Below are 23,411 nucleotides of genomic sequence, written 5' to 3'. Positions count from 1 at the left end.
GGGCTGCACGGGGGCGTTTTGGGGCATGTGCTCGGGTCTGGGAGCCCAGGGAACTGTCACCAACCCGGGGGTGCCTGCGTGGGGGTGCGGGTGAGGATGCTCTCCCTCCCCTACACACTCACGCTTCTGCTCCGAGATTTACACTCTCAATTTACAATGGCAATCTCTCGCTGTAATATTACAAGGCAGACATTGTGCCACAGAGGAGACTGTGCTGGAAGCATTAACTCTACTGGAGCTGGGGCGAACCCAGACAATGTGATTTTTTACCAATCCAGAGAAACAGGAAAGCTTTGGGGGTCTGTTAATGTGCTGATGTAGCCTCATTTGTCAACAAACGTAAAGGAGATGCTGGGGATAAACAAAGTACTGGTATTTTTTTTGGTGTAATAGAGTTTGAATTGATCCCTATGCAAATGGGATGTGAGCATTAGTGGGGTGCAAATGGATCGATTCTATTTCAATGTCTTCTCAGGAAAAATCTCTGAAGTAATCAGAGTAACACAATCAGTTTCACGCACTCATGCCTCAACTATTTTATTTCCTAATAAATAACCTTACCTGTAGACAATGAGTTCAGGGTCCGCTCAGTTCCTGTCACTTGTATATGAGTACCCATATGTATTCACAGTGTCTTGGAAGGTTAATGGCCACCTGGAGGTAGCCCAAAAATAAAGTGTGAGCTTTTTCACTGCCTAAGTTAAGCCTTTTAATTTGTATATTAACTTCATAAAGGCATAATGGTATTGTGAGACCTCACAGATGTTACAATGATTTTCTTACCGAGAGCTTTCGTCCTGAAGATTTATTCTTTTGTACTTACTCAGCCACAAATCAAAGATGACTTTAATTAAAATCTGTGCTTTTAACAAAAAATTCCTTTTTTAGCTAGCTAGGTTTGGTTTTTGGTTTGGGTTTTTTTTTTTGGTCTAAGTAATTGGAACTATCATGTTTCCTACAAATGCAAGAAGCACTTTTGCTAATTACATTTTGTCTGTTGAAATAATAATGCCTGTAAAAGAAGTAACCTAAAAAAAATGTATTTTTTTGCATGAATTTCATATATTTCTGCAGGTGAGCACAGAGTGGGTGCCAGAGAATCAGGACTGTGGTTACTTGCATGAGTTGCATGCCCTTGCCCTCGATTAGCCCTGCTGCCAGTTTCAGCACTTCTTTTCAACCTCATCGCAAGATCGCTCTGCCTACAAAATAGGAATTTCGGCAACTGAAAGACTCCAAGGACTTTGATTAAATTGTATTTTTAAAATAACTGGGGCTGATGTCCTGTCCCACCTGCCTCCACATCACATAGGAGCAGTTGGTAGAACCGTTGATAGCTTCTCTCTGGTCTGGAAATCCTGATAGTTTTTACAATAGACTCTTTTGTTGAGTGGTGAATATTCAGCTGCTGATTTAACCTTTAAATTCATGTAATCAAAAATTTCCCCGTGTGGAAGATCTGGTATAAAACTGCCTTGCAACAATAGCAATAGCAAAACTACAGAGAGGAAATGAAGCCATTGAATGTTATTCCCAGGTTTGCTACTGGCTCTGTTATCCTGGGATGCCATCTCACTCTCGATGGCTGTTTCCTCAGGTGTAAAATGGAGCCATTACCCACCTGCTTGCTTCACGCTATGAGTTTTGCACCCTTGCAAGCTGAAACAGGCTTTTGCCTTCTGCTGGTTGTGTACGCTGGCAGCCGGCATTCGAACCTGCCTGTCGCAGCTGATGAGATCTGACTGACCCAGTTTAATTAGCATATGCCAATTTGGGCAGGGAGCAAGCTGCCTGCTTTCATAACGCTGGTTTGCCGCTGCCACATCTGTAAAATGTGCAGGGTTAGCGTTCACCCCCCCCGCTCCCAGCTCTGCCTGTTGCCCGTACTGGCTGGGCCCAGCCTGCCATCCTGGTCCCTGACCCCAGCCCTGAACGGGGCTGTGATGGATTTTGAGGTTACACTGCCTCAGGGAATTGGGATAAGGTAGCTGAATTTGCTTTGATTGTGGCAAACGTAAGGGGGATGCGCTTGTCTTGACTGGAGTGTGTGCAGTGGGGCAAGGAGGGGTCCCCCGACTTCATCCTCAGTCATTGTGAAGAAGCTATTAATTCATGTGGTTTTCTGCTTCCTGAAAATATTCGATCCAAGGTGGCATGAGCCTTCAATACATAGAGTTAACAGGCTGGAGGATAGTGGACTCCCTTTTGCTTTGAGCAAAGATTAATTTTGTGTATACACTGCAACTAGTGTGCTAATTACCATGAGCTATAACTTCTCCCCATGAGCTGTAACTTCTCCCCACGGCAGTTATGTCCTTCATCAGAAGTCTTCCTTTCCTTGGATTTTGGTGTTTTGGGGGAAGGGGTTGGTTGTTTTTTTCAGAGTTTGAGGTGTGCGTGTATGAATGAGTAGTGTTACGGGTAGATGAAACAGTATTTTCACGGGTAAGTTTTAGGTATCATTATTTTCCTGGCCTTTCATCGAGATGAGTATCTCAAATAGGAGAAAAATCTCTATCTGTGAACTCAGGAGCCATCACGTAACAGCAAAGTCTATGAAGGCAAGACGGCAGCAGCCTGGCAGGGCAGCTGTGCAGCCCGAGGCTTGGGGACGCTGGTGCCAGCACTGCTGCTGGCTGAACGGGGACATTTGGTGACTTCTGGGGTCATGAAGGAGTGACAGAAGAGCTGGCCACCATCCTGGGGCAGGATGTATTCATTCGGTGTTCTCGGGGACTGAAGGCAAGTGTTTGCCTCACCGATGTGCTTGCAGCCTTTGGAGCTGTGCATGCGTTTTTGAGAAGTCGGAGGCACAGGGAACGCTCGGTGGCTTTGCGAGCTGGTGTGGTTACTGCCCCACTTGTGAACAGGAGGAGAGGGCGGCTGTTGGGGCCGGGGAGAGCTGGGGGCCATGCCCGCACGGCTGGCCGTGCTGGGAGCAATGGTCTGGGGGCAGCACTCCGCTCTTCAGCAACATCGCTTATGTTCAAATTATCCCAAGTACAAGTGGGACTTCAAATTACATTATATATAAAGATATACATAAACAATGTAATTCTTTTTATTGAACTTTCAGGCAGCAGTAGCAATGCTCAATACAGATAACTGTTGACACCAAGTTTATCATGTTGCGTTTAGCGAATACGTTTTTTTGCATCATGACCACTGACGGGGGGTATGTCATAATGTAGGATTTTGCATTTGCATCTCCTCCTCTTCTTTCTTTAAAGATCCTCATTATCTGCTACTTGTTAGAGCAAATCACTGCAGATCTGCTGGCACTGTCAGGCCGTATAAGGCTCAGCGTGTGTGTGACGCTGGCCTGTAGCAGGAAACACCACGTTCCAGAAACGACGCTGACGTGCTGTCTGCAGGCGTGTGCACCCTCCACCGAATGGCAGCTATATGAGGACGTATTCTTTTAAAAATCATATTTATTCCAGTTGGTAAATTAGACATCCAGTGCAAAGCTGTTCTAGTGTTAGTATGGGGAGAGCACAAATAATCCTGGCCTGTAAACTAGGAACCCTCTTCACGGAGAATTTTATGTGATCTGTTAATAAAAGTTTCAGCAAAGTGTGCAAATGTGGTTCTGCTTCCAGTGGAGTAAGAGAGCTCCTGTCACAAATATGTTTGATGTTCCAGATCCTGCAACAGGTAAAGGAGCTGCTCTGTTGGGCTCTGTCCAGCCTTGTTGGGCTCTGTCCAGCCTTGTTGGGCTCTGTCCAGCCTTGTTGGGCTCTGTTGGGCTCTTTCAAACTCTGTTGGGATCTGTTGGGCTCTTTCAAACTCTGTCGGGATCTGTTGGGCCCTGTTGGGCTCTGTCATGTTGTGTCGGGCTCTGTCAAGCTCTGTTGGGCTTGTTCTATGTACTATGTACTGCTCGGTCAGTTCTGCGTCCACCTGACGCACCCTGTACACTTTGCACATTTAAAAGAACTTGGGTGCTGATCCTGCAGGCACCCACACGAGTCAGCGTTGTGTTTATTACCAAAAGGATTGCCTGAGTACGGAAGATGTCCCATCATCGGTGCCCGGTTTGGAGCTGGCTCCACGCGTGGCTGTGGCCGGGGCTCTCCCATCCCACCATCCCACCATCATCCCACCATCCCACAGCCCTTACGGTGCTGGGTACCAGTCAGCCCAGAGTCTTCACAGCTCAAGTGATTGAAATCGCTGGTTGTGCTCATGATTCAAACGATAAACAAGGAACTGTGAATTAAATAATTTGAACTTTTCCTAAGTGAGAGATCATTCCTGTTGATTAGCAAGAGTAATAGGAAACACATGGCTTGCAGCTATTCACACACTTGTAAAATTTGGCATGGTTATATATTAACCAGAAAGTGATAGTGTATCTCACACAGCTGTGGATGCAGTTAATTAGCTCCGGAGTCTTAGTTTTTGCTTTCTAAATTCTTCAGAAAAGGTTAATGACATATTTCTACATTAATGGGGAATGATTGCTTTTTACTTGAGATTTGTCTCACATGACACAAGGATGGAAATGAAAAGTCAGCTAAAAATGAGTAAAACCGTGACTTGAAAATTGCAATCGTATTTATAAATCATGCTGGCCATGTTTAATAATAAAAAAAGCTTATCAAAGTGCATTTTCTGTCTTAATCAGTATTATTAAACAAACAACTATTAGCTATAATTTAGGTCTCCATTTGCTACATTTCAAACAGTTTTACTCTAAACAGTGGATGTTACTGTCAAATTGATTTTTAAATGGATTTTTTTTTTTTAAGAGTATTTAATCAATCATTAACAACTTTGGTTAAAATTCATGAGCTTTTAAACACTCATAAATTCTCTTTGTCTTCTGATTTCCGAGGCCGTAGCCCAGCTGGCTGCTCCCTGTCCCCCCGGGCGCGCTGGCACTCAGCATGGCATGTACTGCAGGGATTTCAAGTCAGCATTGCTGTTTTCAGCCTCAAACTTGAGAAATACCTGTTAAAATATGAAAAAAAAAAGAAAATTAAAGGCAACTGGTAAATGAGGTCGTTCCTAAAATGCTTTTTTAATGTCAAAAGTGGCAGGGGAGTAACATGGAATAATCCTTCTCAATGTGGAGCTCTGTAAGGTCGTGGTAAACTGTTGTAAAAGCGTCTAATCCGGCATTTTATTTGAAAATTGAGTGCCACAGTTTTGTAGCTGCCTGTGTGTGCTTCACCGCTCAAAGGAGCCCGGCTATTTCCCCCTGTGCAAATCCTTACAGGACGTTGTGTCCTGGGGACAGTTTCTCTGCTCCAGGGGGTCAAAAATCTTTGTTTGCACCCAAGAAGACAAAATGAATTTTAAAATTTTTTAAATAATTATAAGCGTTAGAAACATACCTTTACTTCTTACTAAAAGCCCCGCATGAATGGATGGATAGATGGCTATCTCAAGCCCTGAGCTTCATTATGCATTAATTTATCCACTTGGATGTGTGCGTACAGCTCCTGTTGACAACAGTAGCTGCCACAAGCCTCCTGAAAAAATGGAGGTACATAGTTTTTCTGTTCATTCTATTTTTATTATCTCCAGATTTACTTTCTGTGCTTACTGCTTGTGCTGCAGAGGGGCCAGGTATAGTTTTAACCATGTTTTCTGGAACTGCTAAAATGAGTTAGCGGAATTAATGTTGTCTGTGGAACAGATTTGCACAGAGGCAACTTCTGAAAGTTTGGACTGCAATATATAGGTCATATTACCATTAGCAAAACAATTATTAGTAGCATCCGCTAAAAATATAGAGCCAAGTAAGAGGCAAAATAAAGTCCAAATTATTCTTCTCTCGGGGAAAGTACGTGTTTTTAGAATAAAAGAGTAAGCAGCTCGGGCGAAACTTCCCTTCCCTGCATCCCTTGTTGCAAAGAAACTCCATGAGGGAGTGGAGCATCTCCCGTGTGAGGAAAGGCTGAGGGAGCTGGGGCTCTGGAGCTGGACAAGAGGAGACTGAGGGGTGACTCAGTAATGTTCACAGATATCTAAAGGGTGAGTGTCAGGAGGATGGAGCCAGGCTCTTCTCAGTGACAACCAATGGTAGGACAAGGGGTAATGGGTTCAAACTGGAACACAGGAGGTTCCACTTAAATATGAGAAGAAACTTCTTCTCGGTGAGGGTGGCAGAGCCTGGCCCAGGCTGCCCAGGGGGGTTGTGGAGTCTCCTTCTGTGCAGACATTCCAACCCGCCTGGACACCTTCCTGTGTAACCTCATCTGGGTGTTCCTGCTCCATGGGGGGATTGCACTGGATGAGCTTTCCAGGTCCCTTCCAATCCCTGACACTCTGGGATTCTGTGTGATTCTGTGACCTTTCTGGGTGTTAGGCTGCTAATCCTGTGTAATGGATGATGGAAATATTTTCGAAACGTTACAGAGACCTGTCCCTTCTTTCCTCCCAGCTAAGGATGGGATAGATTTTTAGCATGTGAAATGAGAGTCAGGTTCAGTGAGAAACTGATAAGGAAGAGCTGTAGCAAATGCTCCTCTGTCACTGCTGTTACATGACATTCTCATTGTAATGTGAGCTTATTTCATGTAAGTATTTTACAGCTGTCCATCTAGAAACCTGCACGGCAGTCCCTGCAAAATGTAAAACTTCGCATATGTCTCAAAAGCAGAAAACCATTGTTTCATTTTCTCCCTGCTGAGGCCTTGCTGGGCTTTGCAAGCTCACTCCATTTTTCCTGAGCTAATTCTACACTTAAATCCCTTCATCTGTTAGATATTCATAAATTTACTCAACTCTGTTTTAATTTAACGGCAATGTTCAAGATCATGTGTGATGTTTGATACAGTTTCTACACACAGTACCCAAAGTTTTTCTGTTCTAAAAATGCACAGGTGGATATACAAGGAGCTGAGGATTAGAAATCTTAATGAAAGTGTAGTTCCAAAACTATGGGACCAAGAAGAATAGAGTTATATATATATGCACAGGAAAGAATAGTATGAGAGCGCTCTCTGGCCTTTCACCTAACTCTTCATTTGCTTTGTGCAAAATTCAGCCTGGCAGCCTTTTCAGTTTCCATGTGGTAAACATTTTTGAGCAATAACTCTGTTGTAGTACAGTTGGGTTTGAATCCCGTCATAATCCTGTCAAGTGTAACTTTTCATGATATCATATTTTGTATGTGATAAGAATATATTGAACAGTACATTTAATACAGACCGCTATATACTGTAGCTTTTAAGAACTAAAAGCATAAACATGTATATAAAAGCACAGTAGAGCTTGGTTTGCAGTTCATTTCCACTTCTAAACTTGAAATGAAGGTATAGATGGAAGTGAATGTAGTTTTACGGCCTTTATTCTGATCTTCAACCTAGATGATTTGCGTGAGTTATGTTTTGTTCTTTTGGTCCTGCATCTTCTCTGCTTTATGTGTGATTTGCATTGTCACGTGTTGAAGGTCAAACAAAACCCCTCCCCGGGGGGATTTTACAAGTAAAAGCATCCGAGGAGGGCTGGTGTTTAGGAATGGGGTGTCCAGGGCAGTACATCACCCACTGATAGCTGATCTGAAGGGCAATATATCTATCTTAATAGATATTTTTCTTTCCCCCCTCACTCTCTGGGATGATTGACCGGCTTTGCATCTGATGAAATTTTCATGCACATCCACAGAACAGTGTGATTCTAAGGAACAGAGATGAATATTTCAGTAATTATGCCGTGCCTGTGGATCGCTGGGGTTGTTGGTGCACCCGCGGAGGGACCCCAGCTGTAGGTGGTGGTTCACAGCAGTGCACGGCAGGAGGAAATCCAGCCGGGGGGGCTCGTGTGGCTTTTGGCAAAATATGTGGATGCAGAAAGAAAGAACGCATGTGAATGTGCTTTCCTGGAAATAAATATTTTGAGGAAAAGGTGGGTACCGAGTTAGTATAGCATGGGGAGAAAATAAAGGAATGCTTCCTGGGTTACGGCAATAGCTTCAGGGCACCGAGGGTCACGTAGTGATGCTGAGGAGCGGTCCCCAAGCCCGGACTGCGGCTCGGCAGGGTCACCGCTCTGCCTTTTCACTTGGGGGATTGCCAGGCACTCTCTGTCTTGTGCTTTCAGCACGCCTGGTCACGGCTGGGCTTCTAGGACATTTCATCTTCCGCAGACTCATGCATCCATTTCTCCTGTCCCTCCCTATTCCAGAGAACAGCCCATCTTCACCACCAGAGCCCATGTCTTCCAAATTGACCCCAGCACGAAGAAGAACTGGGTTCCCGCAAGCAAGCAGGCTGTAACTGTTTCCTACTTCTATGACAGCACGAGAAACAGCTATCGGATTATCAGTGTGGATGGAGCCAAGGTAGGAGGCTGATGGTACCCGGCGTGTTTACTGTGCGGAGAGGATCGTGACTGTCAGCCCTGGCTGAAGATTGACTTAGATGGCCTACATTAAACACTTAAGTTCATAAATACTCGCTTTTTTAATGTAACGCATTATGGACTCTGGTAGTGATAACTGAAAAAAACACAGGGCGCCTTGAGAGTGATTTTGCCAAACATAATTGATTTTTATCTCTGCCTAGTTTGACTTGACAATCTCAATGAGTTTTAAGCGTCCAAATTGAGTCTGTAGCACAGTATCTAAAACCACCACCCGTACTAGATAGATAAGGCTGAGACCTTTTCAGTGAAAAAATGTTCTTTTTAAAGGGGATAAGGAGATGGATATGTGCAGACTAGAGCTTTTAATGTAAATGCCAACTGCATATTCACTTCTGCCTGGTTGAACTGTTTACAGGTTAGCACTTAATTTTCTTCAGCTTTTGGACTGGAGTTCATCAGCCTTAGATGACAAATTAGGCACAAAGACTTCCCCCCCTCACTCTTTCTTTCTTACTTTGTTTTGCATTACCATATAGTGTGCTAAACTATTTCCATAAGAATCCTGTTCAGTCAGATTGAACGGGTTGCTCAGATGAGTGTTTTTATTACATACCAGGCTTATCCTTCTGATTAGTCCCTCCCAAGTAACTTGTAAGGTGATTGCTTTTCCCTAGCAGACCCCAGTCGGATGTATAAGTTAAAGCATTTCACTCATGTACAAAAATCATCAGTCATTTCTGTCAAAGCACAAACCACAGGGTAACGAGACAAGTTTACAGCCTGTTTATCTGTGTTCCTGTTAGGATGAGGGTGTTAAATTATCACTGTCCTGGGAGAGGGAGATCGCAGAAATCATCCCTTAATAAAGCTTTTCTATCCGTCACGCTTATTTCACATGCTTGTTTTTCCAAACATCTCCTGTGCTATATTTGGTTATATATTGGCTTATAAATCAGCCATACTGCCTGTTTGGATTGATGGTAATGTTTCTTTGACATTGGCACAGCATTAATATATTACCAGCATTATACTGCTTGTGCCAACGTGTTCGTTTCCAGAGATGCCAGCAAACCTCCCGGCTGCCCGGTTTGCAGTGGGCACACACTTGCGGGGGAAATCTGAGCCCCCCAAATTTTCTGACACCCCCTGGATGCTCCTGCACCTGCTCAGGCGAAGCTGGGGCTGGTGGTAGTAGGCTGGTGGCTTTACAAACCCCGGCGTGTGTGCTTTCCGAGCCAAAACCTGCTGTACTCGCAGCGCTGGGTCGCTTGGTTTGTGGATGTGCATGCATGCATTAAGACCAATTAATGAAAAGAAAGTAATTACTGTATGTAGCAGAGGGAAGCTGCAGGGGCAGCGTATGCCCACAGCCAGAGGCTCCTGCCCGGCGCCGCAAAGTGTCTGCTGGGAACAAGATGGGCATCCAGACTTTGCTTTGTAATCTGCCCAAAAGACATTCCGAAGAAACCACCCCCCAGTTTCAGTGTGTCCCAGAAGAACGTGAGCTTTCTGTGATTAAAATTCTCCCTTGGGGCTTCCCAAGCAAGAATCAATTGCTGGCCACATGAATTATTCCTCTTGTATTGAACCTTTGCTGATTAAGGAACAGGTCGAGAAGAGATGCTGCCTTCACTCTCACCTCTGGAGAATCCCTGGTTACCCTCCTGTCTGTTTTAAGAGTGCTGATTTAGAGAAAGGAGGACATTTATCCCCAGCTAAGGTTAAAAGTTGCTTTCCTCCCTCAAACAACTATTGTTTAGCATTTGACCTACTTTTCTAGCCAAAAATGAAGCTGGGTAGGAATGTGAGGAAAAATATAGACAGCATCGTTTGGTGGTGTCCTGCTTTCCATATGTCTCGCTTACTTATTAGAATGAAATCTTCCATGTATTGGTAACACCAGCTGGATTAGCATCATGGCATGACTGCGGGCAAAAGTTATCCCTGTTTTAAGAACAAGAAAGCTAAAGCTCAAGGAAATTAAAGGACTTGTCTCTGGAAGGAAGGTGATGAAGGATGTCTGTCTCTTACACCTCTCTCTTGTTGTCTGAACTGCAAAGTGGCTGTTCTAATAGTTTATTTTAGATAAACATCTACTATAATTCCTGCGTCTTTGCAGAAAAACAGGTGCTGTGGACAGTAAGCTTACAGTTTATAGCAAAAGATTTCACAGATACCATAGGAGTATGCACTTAACCAAGATACCATTACCAAAAAAGAATAGATTATATCTTTTAATAACATTATGATTGACTTGTATGTTGTCGAGAAAGTAATTTCATCACGATGTTTTAAGAAGTTTCTAGCCAGAGGCTGTCTAAACTGCAGCATAATGAATGCTGGAGGAAATGATACAGTAAAATGCAAGGGCACGCACTGGTTCAGAGTTAATTAGGCAGCCAAGAGACTTCACCCTATGAAAGTGCCCAGTGTCATGGGCAAAAGTCAACCCTGTTGCAAAATGACAAAATACGGTGACGATGAAGGGAGAACATGAACTTGTAGGTGCCCGGTTGCTGTGTAGCGTGTGGGGAAAGCCACACAGGGCTCCTCATTACGAGTGACCTACATTATTCTGCTTTTCAGAGGGGTAGGTTTGAAAGCAAAAACTACTCGGACCGGTATCCTCAGTCATCCTCTGGAATAATGCATGGTAGTGCCCTGGTTGGTTTGTTATTTCTTTATACATTGGAAATATGTTATACTCAAGCAATACAAGGGGGAAAGAATTCTAAACTCGTTTCTGTATAGAATTTGAGAAAGAAATATAATCCCTCAGAAACAAACTTCTGTCCTCATATTCAGCTGTTCGGATGTTAAATGTCTACAGAACCTGTGACTGCAACAGCATCATTTTTACCTTTTGAGAAATAAGTTGTTAATAATGAACATAAAGCTATCTTAAAAATTACTAGTGAGCAATGAACCGCGTGGTAAGACATTTTGAGACAGCGGTAGCAAAGTGACCCAGCAGGAGTCAGCTCAGATGTCTCTGGGACGTGCTTAGACAGATTACTACCAAAAAATTAAAACGGAGTTTAAAAAGATGAGTAGATTGCAAGAGCAATTTTGGGAAGTACATGATACAGAAACAAGGACTTAGTGTTTCCGAGAAAAAAATACTGTCGGCTGACACTCAGTCCCAGTTGCTAGATCATTTAAAAGAGTTCATTACCTAACAATTACCTTGAATATTGAAGATCAGCAGCTAAGTTGGGCATAATTGTGGGAAAGTATTGAAGAGAGACCCAGAAAAATTGCTGTGCTTGGAAAGCAAAATCAATGGGTCTATTTCTGAAGTAAATTGCAATTAGTGCGAATAAGAATATGGGCCGAATTTTGCCAATCAGTATTCACATGATGTTCCCCAAAGTGAACACAGTACATTATATAGTATGATGAAGCTTGATTAAGTGGCATATAGACCCTTATAATGGGATCTATCAACGAGTGGCACAGCGAGAAGGGATGGGATGTTTTCCAGAGCAGAGTGAAGCCGGCCACAGGTGATAGCAGATATTTAGGAGGGTAAGTAGGGGGAATATGTAAATCTGCTAATATTTTATATATTTCTGGCTTCCTCTGTTCCAGTACCAGTCCTAATTGCTGCCTAATTTAACAGCTACCCACCTCGTTGTGACCGTGCTTTTTCGGTTCTCACGACCGGAGGCAGGCGTCCTCGGCACACGGAGGTGGAATTCCGAGTTCTTTCAGTGCTCTGTTCAGAGACTCAAACCAAATAATGTTATTTGCCTGTGGAAATGGAATTATTTTAAGACATAGCTGTTAAAAATATCCCAGGGTATTTTGCCAAAAGGTGACTCTTAGATTTAAGCAGCTTTCCTTTCACAGTGGAAAAATTGCAGGGTATGGTAGCAAGGATGAAATTCCTTCATCTGGCTGCTTCTTTGTGTTCTTTTTTTCTTGCCTTGACGTAAATTCAGCCATTCAACCAACAGCACTTCCTTCTCAGGGAAAAAACACCAAGTAATTTAGATATTACAAAATTTTTGGCACTGAATTAAAGGAGGTTTCTGGCAACGCGTACCTCGCCAGGGCCCTGCGTTGGTGTGGCAGCGTTCAGCTGTGCTTCTAAGACTCATAGATCTGATTTGTGATAATGTGTAGCAGAAACAATCACAAAATCGCTTTCCCTCTTGGCATTCAGAGTACCCGTGTGTGTTTGCCTGACCCCGTGCTCGCTGAATTAGGTCATGTACCATGTTTTCTGTTTTTTAAATGCCTGAGTTTTTTTAACCGCCTACGTTTTCAGGTTTAATAGTTTCATAGTGAAATGGTCAGAGGATGTTTCACAGCCCTGGGTAGCCAGAGATGTAAAAGTGCGTGAAAAGTGCAAAGTGGCGTGTTGCCTTTTCTTATAATGCGTATAGAGAAATCCTGAATTAAATGCTGTGATTTTTGAAAGGTGTGTGTTTTGTCAAAGGGATGGAGATTCCTTTATTCCCCTTCATGCTGTTTCTTCCAGGCTGGGTGGAAAATCCTTTCTTTTCTGGTCGTCCCAGAAAGAGTGTCAGCCACAAAACAGGGGCGTGGAGCATGGGCTCAATATTGCTTATACTTGTCACACTAAGAACCAACACAAAAAGGACCTTTCATCAGAAAGGCAGCGTGTGACACTTGTTACTGTTTGAAGACCCAAAAGACACATCCCATCTTAAGGGTGACACCACATTAGGGTACGTCGGTGGAAAGGTGACCAGGTTTTGACCTCTGGAGGTCCGAGGTGACTGATCCAGTATTCCTTGACCATACCTGTCCACAAAAGAAACCTCCATATGCCATAAGAAAAGATTTCCAGTCCTGGCTGATTACTGTAATACAGAAATTTGAGCATATTTTATGCCCTTCATCTTCTTTTTATTGTAGTATGTTAAGTATTTCATGAACTATTGGAGCAAATTTCAAAATGATTATTAGCGCTGGAGATGATACTGGAGCCATAAAAGAGTAATTCCAACAAATGGATGTAATTAACCCCCCACATAAAAGGAGGAACATCTTTTGAAATACAAAACCACGGTATAAAATATAATTTTAATGCATAATCCTATCTTCTAGTGTGCATAATTTGTACATATGTTACAATAAACATCTCATTGCTTTTATGCTAGCCTGATGACTATTAAGTAAAAACATTAGTTGTGTTTTTGTGATGTTTATATGTACGTATTATAATAGGTAAGTACTGTTGAGACAGAAAAACTATAATAATCATAGAATGATAGAATCATAGAATGTTAGGGATTGGAAGGGACCTGGAAAGCTCATCCAGTGCAATCCCCCCATGGAGCAGGAACACCCAGATGAGGTTACACAGGAAGGTGTCCAGGCGGGTTGGAATGTCTGCAGAGAAGGAGACTCCACAACCTCCCTGGGCAGCCTGGGCCAGTGTTCTGTTACCCTTACTGAGAAGAAGTTTCTTCTCAAGTTTAAGTGGAACCTTTTGTGTTCCAGTTTGAACCCATTACCCCTTGTCCTACCATTGGTTGTCACCAAGAAGAGCCTGGCTCCATCCTCCTGACACTCACCCTTTACATATTTATAAACATTAATGAGGTCACCCCTCAGTCTCCTCTTGTCCAGCTCCAGAGCCCCAGCTCCCTCAGCCTTTCCTCACACGGGAGATGCTCCACTCCCTTCAGCATCTTTGTTGCCCTGCGCTGGACTCTCTCCAGCAGTTCCCTGTCCTGCTGGAACTGAGGGGCCCAGGACTGGACACAATATTCCAGGTGTGGTCTCCCCAGGGCAGAGCAGAGGGGCAGGAGAACCTCTCTGACCTACTGACCACCCCCTTCTAACCCACCCCAGGTCCCATTGGCTTCCTGGCCACAAGGGCCCAGTGCTGGCTCATGGTCACCCTGCTGTCCCCAGGACCCCCAGGTCCCTTTCCCCTACGCTGCTCTCTAACAGGTCATTCCCCGACTTATACTGGAACCTGGGGTTGTTCCTACCCAGATTCAAGACTCTATACTTGCCGTTGTTATATTTCATTAAGTTTTTCCCCGCCCAACTCTGCAGCCTGTCCAGGTCTCTGATGGCAGCACAGCCTTCTGGCGTGTCAGCCACTCCTCCCAGCTTGGTGTCATCAGCAAACTTGCTGTGAATCCACATTAGAGCCTTTACAATAATTTGATGACATTTGATCCACTCTCATCAGCCTGGTCTTCTCCCGGTGCAGATTCCCCGCTCATGCTGGAGAACACTGCTCGTCTGCTGGAGACACGTTCTAGTACCAACTGTGCCAAACAAAGTACTTTGTGAAAGATGCCTGAAGAGTCTCTAGCTGCTTTTTGCCATCCCTTTTGGGCTTGTTGTTTCTGTAAATAATGAAGCTGGATCAGGCCGCACTCTGAGAGGCAGCCGCTCCTTTCGTAGGGAAGTTCTCCTTCATTTTGCATGATGAGCCCACCAAGAGCAGGAGCACATCTGTCCTGCCCCGAGTCGCAGCACACCAGCCTAAGCTGGGCTGGAGCTGATCTCTCACTCAGACAGTCCAACGACTTGCGGTAAATAATTCATATTTTTACTGTGCTGGTTTTAATGATTTCATTTAGACTTCCAGATTTTTAGCATCGCTTTGAAGGATTAAGGGGAGACTCTCAGTTCAAGGAAAATGATGCTGGTGCCTCCCAGTTACTTCTGCTACATAGACCAGGACTTCACGTTCTTCCCAAAGACATCTTTGGAATAAGAGCGAAAGAAATTCAGGAAAATAACAGACCCAAATGATCTTAAAATATTTGTATTGTTTATATTTGTGGTATACTCAGCTTGACTAAAGTTATTAGAATTTTTGTTTCTCTCTAGATGTTAAAATACCTTGAGAACGTGCAGAAATACAGCATAAAGGAGCAGCAGAGCTGTCAGCCGAGGCTGACACTACCCACTCGCATCACCCTTTATTTGTTCAAGGTGATATTCAGGAATTCAGGCTGAGGGGAGGTGCAGGATTTAATAATTGGGAGGATGGTACATTGCCTGGAGATGTGTCTGCAGGAGAATTTTCAATGGTTGCTAAGACTGGTTTAGATACTAGAGCAAGTAGCATTGTGCACACAGGTCCTTGAGTGCTCAGAGGATTGAAGAAGCAGCACTGTTAGGGTTCAACTGCAATAGTAATTCCAAAATTGCTAATACTAGTGGAGTCAAGGGGAAAGAAAAATTAAACATGTTTCCACAAAGAAGACCTGGGGCTGCAGGTGAAAGAGAGCTTGTCAAAAGCTGAGAAATGGAGCAAAGTAAATGCCAGGAAGTGTGGTGGGTCCCTTGGGACTGCATCAGCCAGAAATCCTGATCGTCTGATGAGAACGTGTTTTGGTTTAAATAAAAAGTCTGGAGTTGTAGAACTCATATAACTTAAATGTTTCTATATTAATCTCATTCCAAGTTATTAACTTTGAAATGTGAAATGTTCGTTGTCTGGATTATTTCTGGAAGTAAATCCTTCAGAAGCTGGTTAGTAAGCTTAGGAGAGAAGATAACACAGTGCTGGCAACAGCTGTATCCTTGACAGAAGAGCAGGAGCACATCTGGCACTGTTTGATCCTGTCTGGCTCATTTTGTCTGCTTGTGTGAACAGTGTGTGTGTGTCACTGGCTCAGTGGAAGGACCACACACAACTGAGTCCAGAATCGATGCTGCAGAAGCATTTTGTAAACACGATTTGTGTTTAAAACCTGTGCTAGATAATCATTGTTGTTCTGGGTCGGTTTCCCCTTTTTTAATGTCTCCATAAAATATCAAGCTCCATCAAAGAAAGTATTTCAGTGCGTAACTGCCTTGCAGAGCTGTTTCTGGTCACCAGACTTGAGTAGTAATGTGGAATCCAAACGTGCCAGAGGGTTTAATTAAACCATGTGATGTTGTAAATAAACCTGGAATCAAGCAAAGGATGCCTGGTTTAAGTCATGATCCTTGAACTTTGCGAAGCTTCTGAAGAATATTGGTCACATTTTTGGTTAAAATAATCCATGCCTGTAGTTAGGTGAAAATTGAGGACAAATTCAAGATTTTTAGTGACATCATCAACACCGGCACAATGTGGTAGAGTTTGCAGATAGTTTCCCTCATCTTTTTTATTTCACTGGTTCAAAGCAAAGCCTATGAGGTGAGACTATATCAGTTATTTGTTCCCTTCTCCTCCTGGCCCCGCTGTAGTGCCAGAGGTATCTAATACTTGGAAATCCCTATGTATCAGACATGCTAATCAAGTCGTGCCAGATGGAGCCTATAAATAAACTACACTGCATTGTGTATTCTTAAAATGTGGGCATCAAACGTAATTCAAGGCAATAGTTTCCAAGTTTTACCAAAAAAAAAGAGAAAATAACAAAACCAAGCATTGCTTCTTCCTTGATTCTGGATTGTGAAGTTGTACCTAATGGCACAGTGGTTGTTGGATGGAAAACGCGGAGTGGTATAAGTGACTGTCAACCATTGAACACAAGCTAAAGTCCAAAGCTGATTCTTCCTGAGGAGCGAACAAGACAATCAGATGAGCCCCAGCTTTATTTTCTAACAGCAAAATAAGGGATGAGGCATTTTTGAGGATGCAGAAGAATTAGTATTTTATATTATCTCATAGATACATCATGTCTTCAGTTATGGTGGTGTGTTGCTCCTAAGTGTTGCTAGACCTGGTTGAACTTGATTGTCATCTAACAGTGGCAACAACTTCAAGGTGCCAAGTAGAGCCTGCCATCTCCTAAAAATAGTGTACCTGCCCTTCTTGGCCATTCCTCATGTCAAGGGACAGTTTTTCCAGATTTTAGAGAGGAAGTGGCAAGACGTCCCATTGCTGACGGCCCACTGAGGTGTGCGGGTCATTAAAGAGTAGAAGAGTTAGGTTATGGTTGGACTCGATGATCTTAAGGGTCTCTCCCAACCAAAATGATTCTATAAGAGTCTTTAAGGACCATTTCTGACGTCTGCAAAGGGGCCTTCAGGCTTAAGTGAAGCTGTTGTCATACAGCTTGAAGGATGCAGAAAACATGTGCTTAAATGATTCATATAGGGATGTGGTTATACTCTACAGAAAGACTGCATCTTTCTATTAAATCCTCCAAAGTGTGAATATGATATATCTATGGGGTTTCTTAATTGTATCTAATTGTAGATAATGCAACCTTCTCTTTCACCCCTTTTTAGTCACCAAAAAAAATAATAATATCCATTGTAATCAACTCCCTGTCTCCATCAGTTCGAAACTTTATTTCTCACGTGAAAATAACACAAAAGCATCTCGGTTTGTAGATTTTATAAAATGTTGCATGCAATTCCTGGGTAACAATTTGTTCCAGTGTAGAGGGTTTGAAAGTCCTTGCTGGAGATTTTCTTCCTGAAACAGCTGCTGGTGCTTTGGATGGTGTGGGTGGGTGGATGTGTGTGCTGTGCCTAAAAGGAAGAAAAAATTCTAGTCAGATGTCAAAGCAAAAATAGGAGATTTCAGAGATTTAGACTGGGTGGAGGAGGTGGGAAGCCAGCTCTGCAAAGATGTTAATTACCTTGGGAAGAACAAGAGTGCAATGGAGTAGGTGTAGCAGGAGATTTGCTTAATAGAATTCACATAATCACGAACCCACTTCTGCTGCATTTAGACAGGTTCTCAGCGAGGGCTTTACAACAGAAATATTTTACCCGGGGAAAAACAATTATTAGTCTTTTTATTGGAGAGAGGGGCTATTTTTACATCTCTTTTGCATGAAGGAGGGCAAGAGCTGTATAATTTTTGTTTGATTTGTTGGCTTTTGGGGTTAAAAATTAATGTCGTCGTTCATTGACTTGTCATGGGGCTGCAAGGTCATGCGAACAAAACCAAAATATGTGCCGCTGTAGAAATGGCCCTTTTGCAGCAGATACTTTATTCATCGAAGGTGGAATCTCCTCCGTGCAGAGCTCATGTTGGGAAGCAGATGTCTTGGATATTGCACGGCGTCCTGGCATCTTCCTCGCCGCAGAGTGTGCGTGAATCACAGCGGTTCCTCCTCCTCTGCTACACGTGATGTAGCTATGGAAGCTTTTGGAGCCCATCGATGGGTGAAATAACCACTGTCCTGGTTAACTGCATAGAGCAGTAGTTTGTAAAAAGTGGTGGCTGGCCAGGGTCACTGCACCATAGGGGTAAAGTGATGGGTACCCAGAGCAAGAGTCTGGATGTTCTGCCTACCCTGTGCTCTGATCCCCCCCCAAGTCGTGCACAGACGATGGAGAGGAGCAGGAGGGACAGCCAAATGGACACACTCAGTGCCTTTCTTAACACACATTTACAGCGCTTCCACTCTGGTTGACCCGCACCCTCAGCCTGTCCCAGTAAAGCGCTGCGTTCGTGTCAGGTGCAGCAGGTAAAGCAAAGCGACAACAAGTGCCTACTTTCTGTTTTCCCAGGCTTTTTTTTCTTTTAAGGACCTTCTACAATGTCTTAGAAGGAAGGGTGGGGAGAAAGATTTGATCCTATCTGCTGGCCCTGATTTGTAAAACAGATATAATGAATCCTCCTGCATTACAGGTTCACTGCTGTGCCCAAAGGCTGTTCTTTCATTCCCCAGTTCTTACGTGGCTGTGAGTGTGTCTTCGTGCTGCTTTTGCTCTATTCTGTTAGGTGGCCTCAGCAGAGGACTCTGTTTTTTCCTGTTAATAGCACTGTCGTGATTAACAATGTGTGTTTGTGTGTGTGCTGGCTTTGTAGGACTAGAAATGAGATGACCAGTTTATCACCAGTGACATATTGGTGAAAAGATGTTGTGTGTAAGCCTAGAAGCTGTCAGGGGAGGTAGGAAGGATAGTAGATAAGATACGGCAAATCACAGAAACTTATGTGGGTTAATTCCACGAGGGAGTTGCTGAACATTTGGGATAGAGGGACAACTTCTCTGCAAATCCATCCCTGCCTCCTCATCTTGACATCCAGTGCCACAAGCCCTTCTGATTCATGTTGACTCGATGAACTGGAAGAACCTGCTGAGTCGGTGATAGCTGTGGCCAGAGGATTAGCAGCTTCTTTCTCTTGTCAATTCTGGTTTTAGGCTGGGATACGTATTTACTGAAGATTAGCAGCCTGGTGGGTTGGGGAAATTAAATTTCACAAGGGCTGCAAACTGGAAAGCACATATTCAGAAGTGTGAAAGTGAAATGGGGAGGTTTTAACGTAGTGACTTCTTAATGAGTAGATCCTATGGCCTTGAACCTTAGGGCTTTTCTGGAGGGGAGGTTACTTCAGAGTAACAGGTGATGTGAATTTAAAGGGGAAATTCCAAAATAATCCCTTACCTGGCACTCTTGTCCCAGAATACGGGGTCCTTTTCTGATTGAATTTAACGCAGTTCCAAAATACATTGGCTAATATATTAGGTATCTATTTCATAGCTGTTATTTCAGTCCCTTGGACCTGAGCTTGCTCTTGTCTCTGCTTTTCCCTCTGGCACACGGGGGCTGGTGCGACCAGGGCGGCCGTGGTGAGCCAAGCAGAGCCCCGTGTCTGCTCACACGCCTTCACCGTGCATTAATGCACCGGTGACTTGGGAAAAGGTATTTTTAGGAGCCACTTTGGCTTTTCCCCTTTTGTATGGTGGTGTGATACAGGGAGTTTAGGAGGAGAACACTTTAAATACTCAAAGCATGCCCTGAAAGAAATAGCAGCTCTACGTATGGGCAGTGCTCATATATTACAAGCAGCATGAGCTGCCAATATACTTATTTTCCTTCTAGGCGCCCAGGTCATCTTGTGACCCCTCCCTGTTTGATTTATTTGGCAGTTTCTCTGCGTGGGAAGGCAGTGGGATGGGTGTGTTACAGTCTATGAATGTTCTGCTCTATACCAGCTTATTTGCATTCACTTTTATCTGATGAGTGTACCCGGTTTGTCTCTAAATGTCTGGGAGTAATTTCTGGTTGATGTAGCACTACCTTGTAGTGCAAACGTTGTTCTGTGTCATCTTTAAATAAAAATGTAGATCTGTCAGGATTGTTTTTCTCCCAAAGGAAGTGAAATCAGTACGAGCCTTTGTTTGGTTTATGCGGATGTATCAGGAATGTTTGCCATCCGATACTCTTGCATGTAGATGAGAGCAAAGGCAGATTATTTTTTGTCCCTCATGTAGACGACTCAGTCAGTATGATGAATGAGTTTATTATTCTGTAAGGTGCTTATTATATTATGCTCCTCTTTGCCTTTTGTCTTTAGGGAGAACTTTTTAACCACTTCAGGGACTGACTGCATTTGGTTAGAGACTAGTTTGTCTTTTGAATCCATTATCCTGGATGAAAGTCCACAAGTTTATTCTGTTTTCTGATGCAGCCAGAATTGCACTCTGTGTGTATTATACAAATGGGGACCAAATGCAAAGTTACGTCGTAAGAGCCCATTTGAATTGATAAGTGACCTTTCTTTGAAATCATAACGCCCTTTATTTCTCCTAAATGCAACCAACGTGATTGATCCCTGGCCAATGTAGTGTCTGTGCTCTGAATTGATGACCAGATTTACACGGGGAGCAAACGTGCAGGCTAATGCTCCAAGAGTTTAATGTTACGACGTCTTCCCGTGAGCGTGACGAGGTGATGGGGTGAGGATGAGGAGGAAAACCAGGTGGATAAGGGCAGTGTACCCACAGCATCCAGTTCCTCTGAGCAGTTGCCATGAGCTCTGATTTAATCTCCTAAGCTTCTGCTTAGGTTTTCACTTCTCTGTGAGGACGCAGCATTTCTGGAGTGTCTGACTGACACAGGAAGATTTAAGGGGGAAAAAGAAAAAGGTAGAGCCAAATTTCAAATAGTTTCACTAATTGCAGCCTATTATACATTTAACAGATGAACTGTCAGTTTCTTGAAGGTGTGTGTTCACCACAACCTTTTCTTGGATTCTGCTCTGGCTATAGAAAAAACTAACCTCTAAGGTGCTAAGCTAATGTAGTGCAGTTCATCACTCAATAAGTTGTTTCTTGGTTTACAATTTTCAGGCTTCATTATGCCTTTTATCATGCCTTTGATAATATTAGACCGTAGTCTAAAAGATAACTTTGTTGTGCTCTTTTATATATGTGTATTTGTTATTGTTGTAGGAGGCATAGGAGGATTTTATTCTTCTCAAAGTCCGCAGTGAATGAAGCTTTTGCCTTTCAGTAAAATGGGTAATTTTATTAGTTTTTCCCCACAGATGTCTAATCTGATAGGCATGGTAGGACTGAAATAATACTTCTTATCACTTGAAATTTCTGGGTATTTCATAGCTTCTAAAATAAATTCCATAACTTGAGAAGCTAAACATTTGTAAGTAGTTCCTCTGCCTGATGTGAGATTTTTAAGGAAGAAGTATACATATAGCACTTTGCTTAAAGTTTTTGGAAAGCATCCTGGCTTTTCTCCTGTTCTTGTGACTGTCTGTGTCATGCAGTCCTCATATCATCATATTCCCTTTGAATTGTCAAAACTCTACATACCTTCCTTGATTTTCTTTTAATTTAAATCTCTGGAATCACACTCAGATGTTACATTGGCTGTTGCAGTCACCTCTCCCCCTTTCCATCCCTCTTTATTCCCATGCAAAAAACAATTTCAGGGGTACCAGCCACTCTGGTTTTATCCTTTTGGTGAAACTTTCAGTGGGAGGAAATGGCAGAAAATTGTATGTTTGTTTGAAAGGGATGGTGCGAAGAGAGGGAACCACTGAAGCTGAGCAATTGCTATGAAAGAAGATGAAAGCATCAGCACAGAGGTCGGACATTAGAGAGGGGACAGGGCGCGTAAAGGTCTTTGGTAAATTTAATTCAGACTTTTTGTTAAATGCAAACGATAGCTTAGGGAAAAAAAGCTACTTGGAATCCATAGTAAATGGTGTTGCCAGGATACTTCCTGATCATGTCAATTAAACTGTCCCGCACATTTGGCTTAATTACTGCATGATTTGCATATTGGAAATAATGGTATGCATTACTTAAGAAAGCTCCTATTCTGTTAGCAGGAAGAACATTGTACATGAATTAATTTCCAGGAGAAGGAGTCTCTAGGCTCATATAATGATGTATCTTGAAAATAAAGTTAAGATTTTTGATAATAAACTAACATATATCTCATTCCTTTTTGCAAGATTACATTTTATGATTGCTCCACTAAGTTCCTTAGAGACCTCATCCAAACAGCCTTCCTCCTGTTGGCTATTTCTTTAATTACAAGAACCACTATCGCTTTTAAGATTGCTGCTGGTGAAGCAGATATTAGTTAACTTGTGTAAAGTGGCAGAATATTCCTCTTGACGCCCACGTTTGATACTGCGTGTGCGTTGTTGGCGATGCGCTTCACCCTCCCAGGTTCAACTCGCTATTAAGCTGACACCCTACTTGTGGATGCCAAATGGAGCAATGCAGAATTATCCCTTTGCTCTTCCATTCGGAGGGCAGGTTTGCTGGTGGACACCCTGCTTGGAGGCCTCGGGCCATCCCTGGCGGGGCAGTGGGAGTAGCCGTGTGCCTTTGTAATGCTGAATAAAGAGGATTTTGCATCTGCATGTCTGCCAGGGTGATTTTATATCTCCTGCCCCTGCTTTGAGTTCAGTGGTGTTCCTGCAGCGGGAGTTTGACTGCAGGGCTGTGATAGTGCTTTGGAAAAAGAAGACAAAACGTCAAAGTTCCTGCATGAAGTAAGATAAGATAGAAACTGTTTTGTTTGGGGAAAAAGTCTTCTGAATACACCAATTTTCCAGTTTAGACTGCTAATTGCTTTGGGTGGTACTGTTGCTAGGATATGCATTTCCGATGCGGCTTCTACTTTTTAACTCTTTTTTTATTTAATCTGTTTTTAAACAGGTGATCATAAACAGCACAATCACGCCAAACATGACCTTCACTAAAACATCGCAGAAGTTCGGCCAGTGGGCGGACAGCAGAGCGAACACTGTGTTTGGTTTGGGCTTTCCCTCCGAGCAGCAGCTCACAAAGGTACCGGGGCTCACTGGCTTTCTGCAAAGTCTTGTTTCTTACCCACGAGTAATTGTGTGTATCCATCCATCCTCTTCCGAGCTGCATGCTTCTGCAAGTCCTTGTCATCTGTGCAAGTTGCCCATCTCCTGTAGTCACCTAGCG

The 23,411-nt window shown here is 43.3% G+C and overlaps 1 protein-coding gene across 1 annotated transcript in view; it reads left to right on the top strand.

The window, feature by feature from the left end:
* HOMER2 (homer scaffold protein 2) overlaps nucleotides 1-23,411 on the top strand; it is a 55,774-nt gene that overhangs the window by 15,083 nt on the left and 17,280 nt on the right. Inside the window, exons 2-3 of the mRNA XM_082061273.1 lie at nucleotides 8,140-8,296; nucleotides 23,136-23,267. Coding sequence (XP_081917399.1) covers nucleotides 8,140-8,296; nucleotides 23,136-23,267 — 289 coding nt within the window. The remainder of the gene's footprint in view (nucleotides 1-8,139; nucleotides 8,297-23,135; nucleotides 23,268-23,411) is intronic.

This window comes from Streptopelia decaocto (assembly GCF_964273445.1).
Source record: "Streptopelia decaocto genome assembly, chromosome: 9".
Taxonomy (NCBI): domain Eukaryota; kingdom Metazoa; phylum Chordata; class Aves; order Columbiformes; family Columbidae; genus Streptopelia; species Streptopelia decaocto.
The sequence above is the reverse complement of the archived record's forward strand: the minus strand, read 5'-3'. Positions and strand labels throughout refer to the sequence as shown.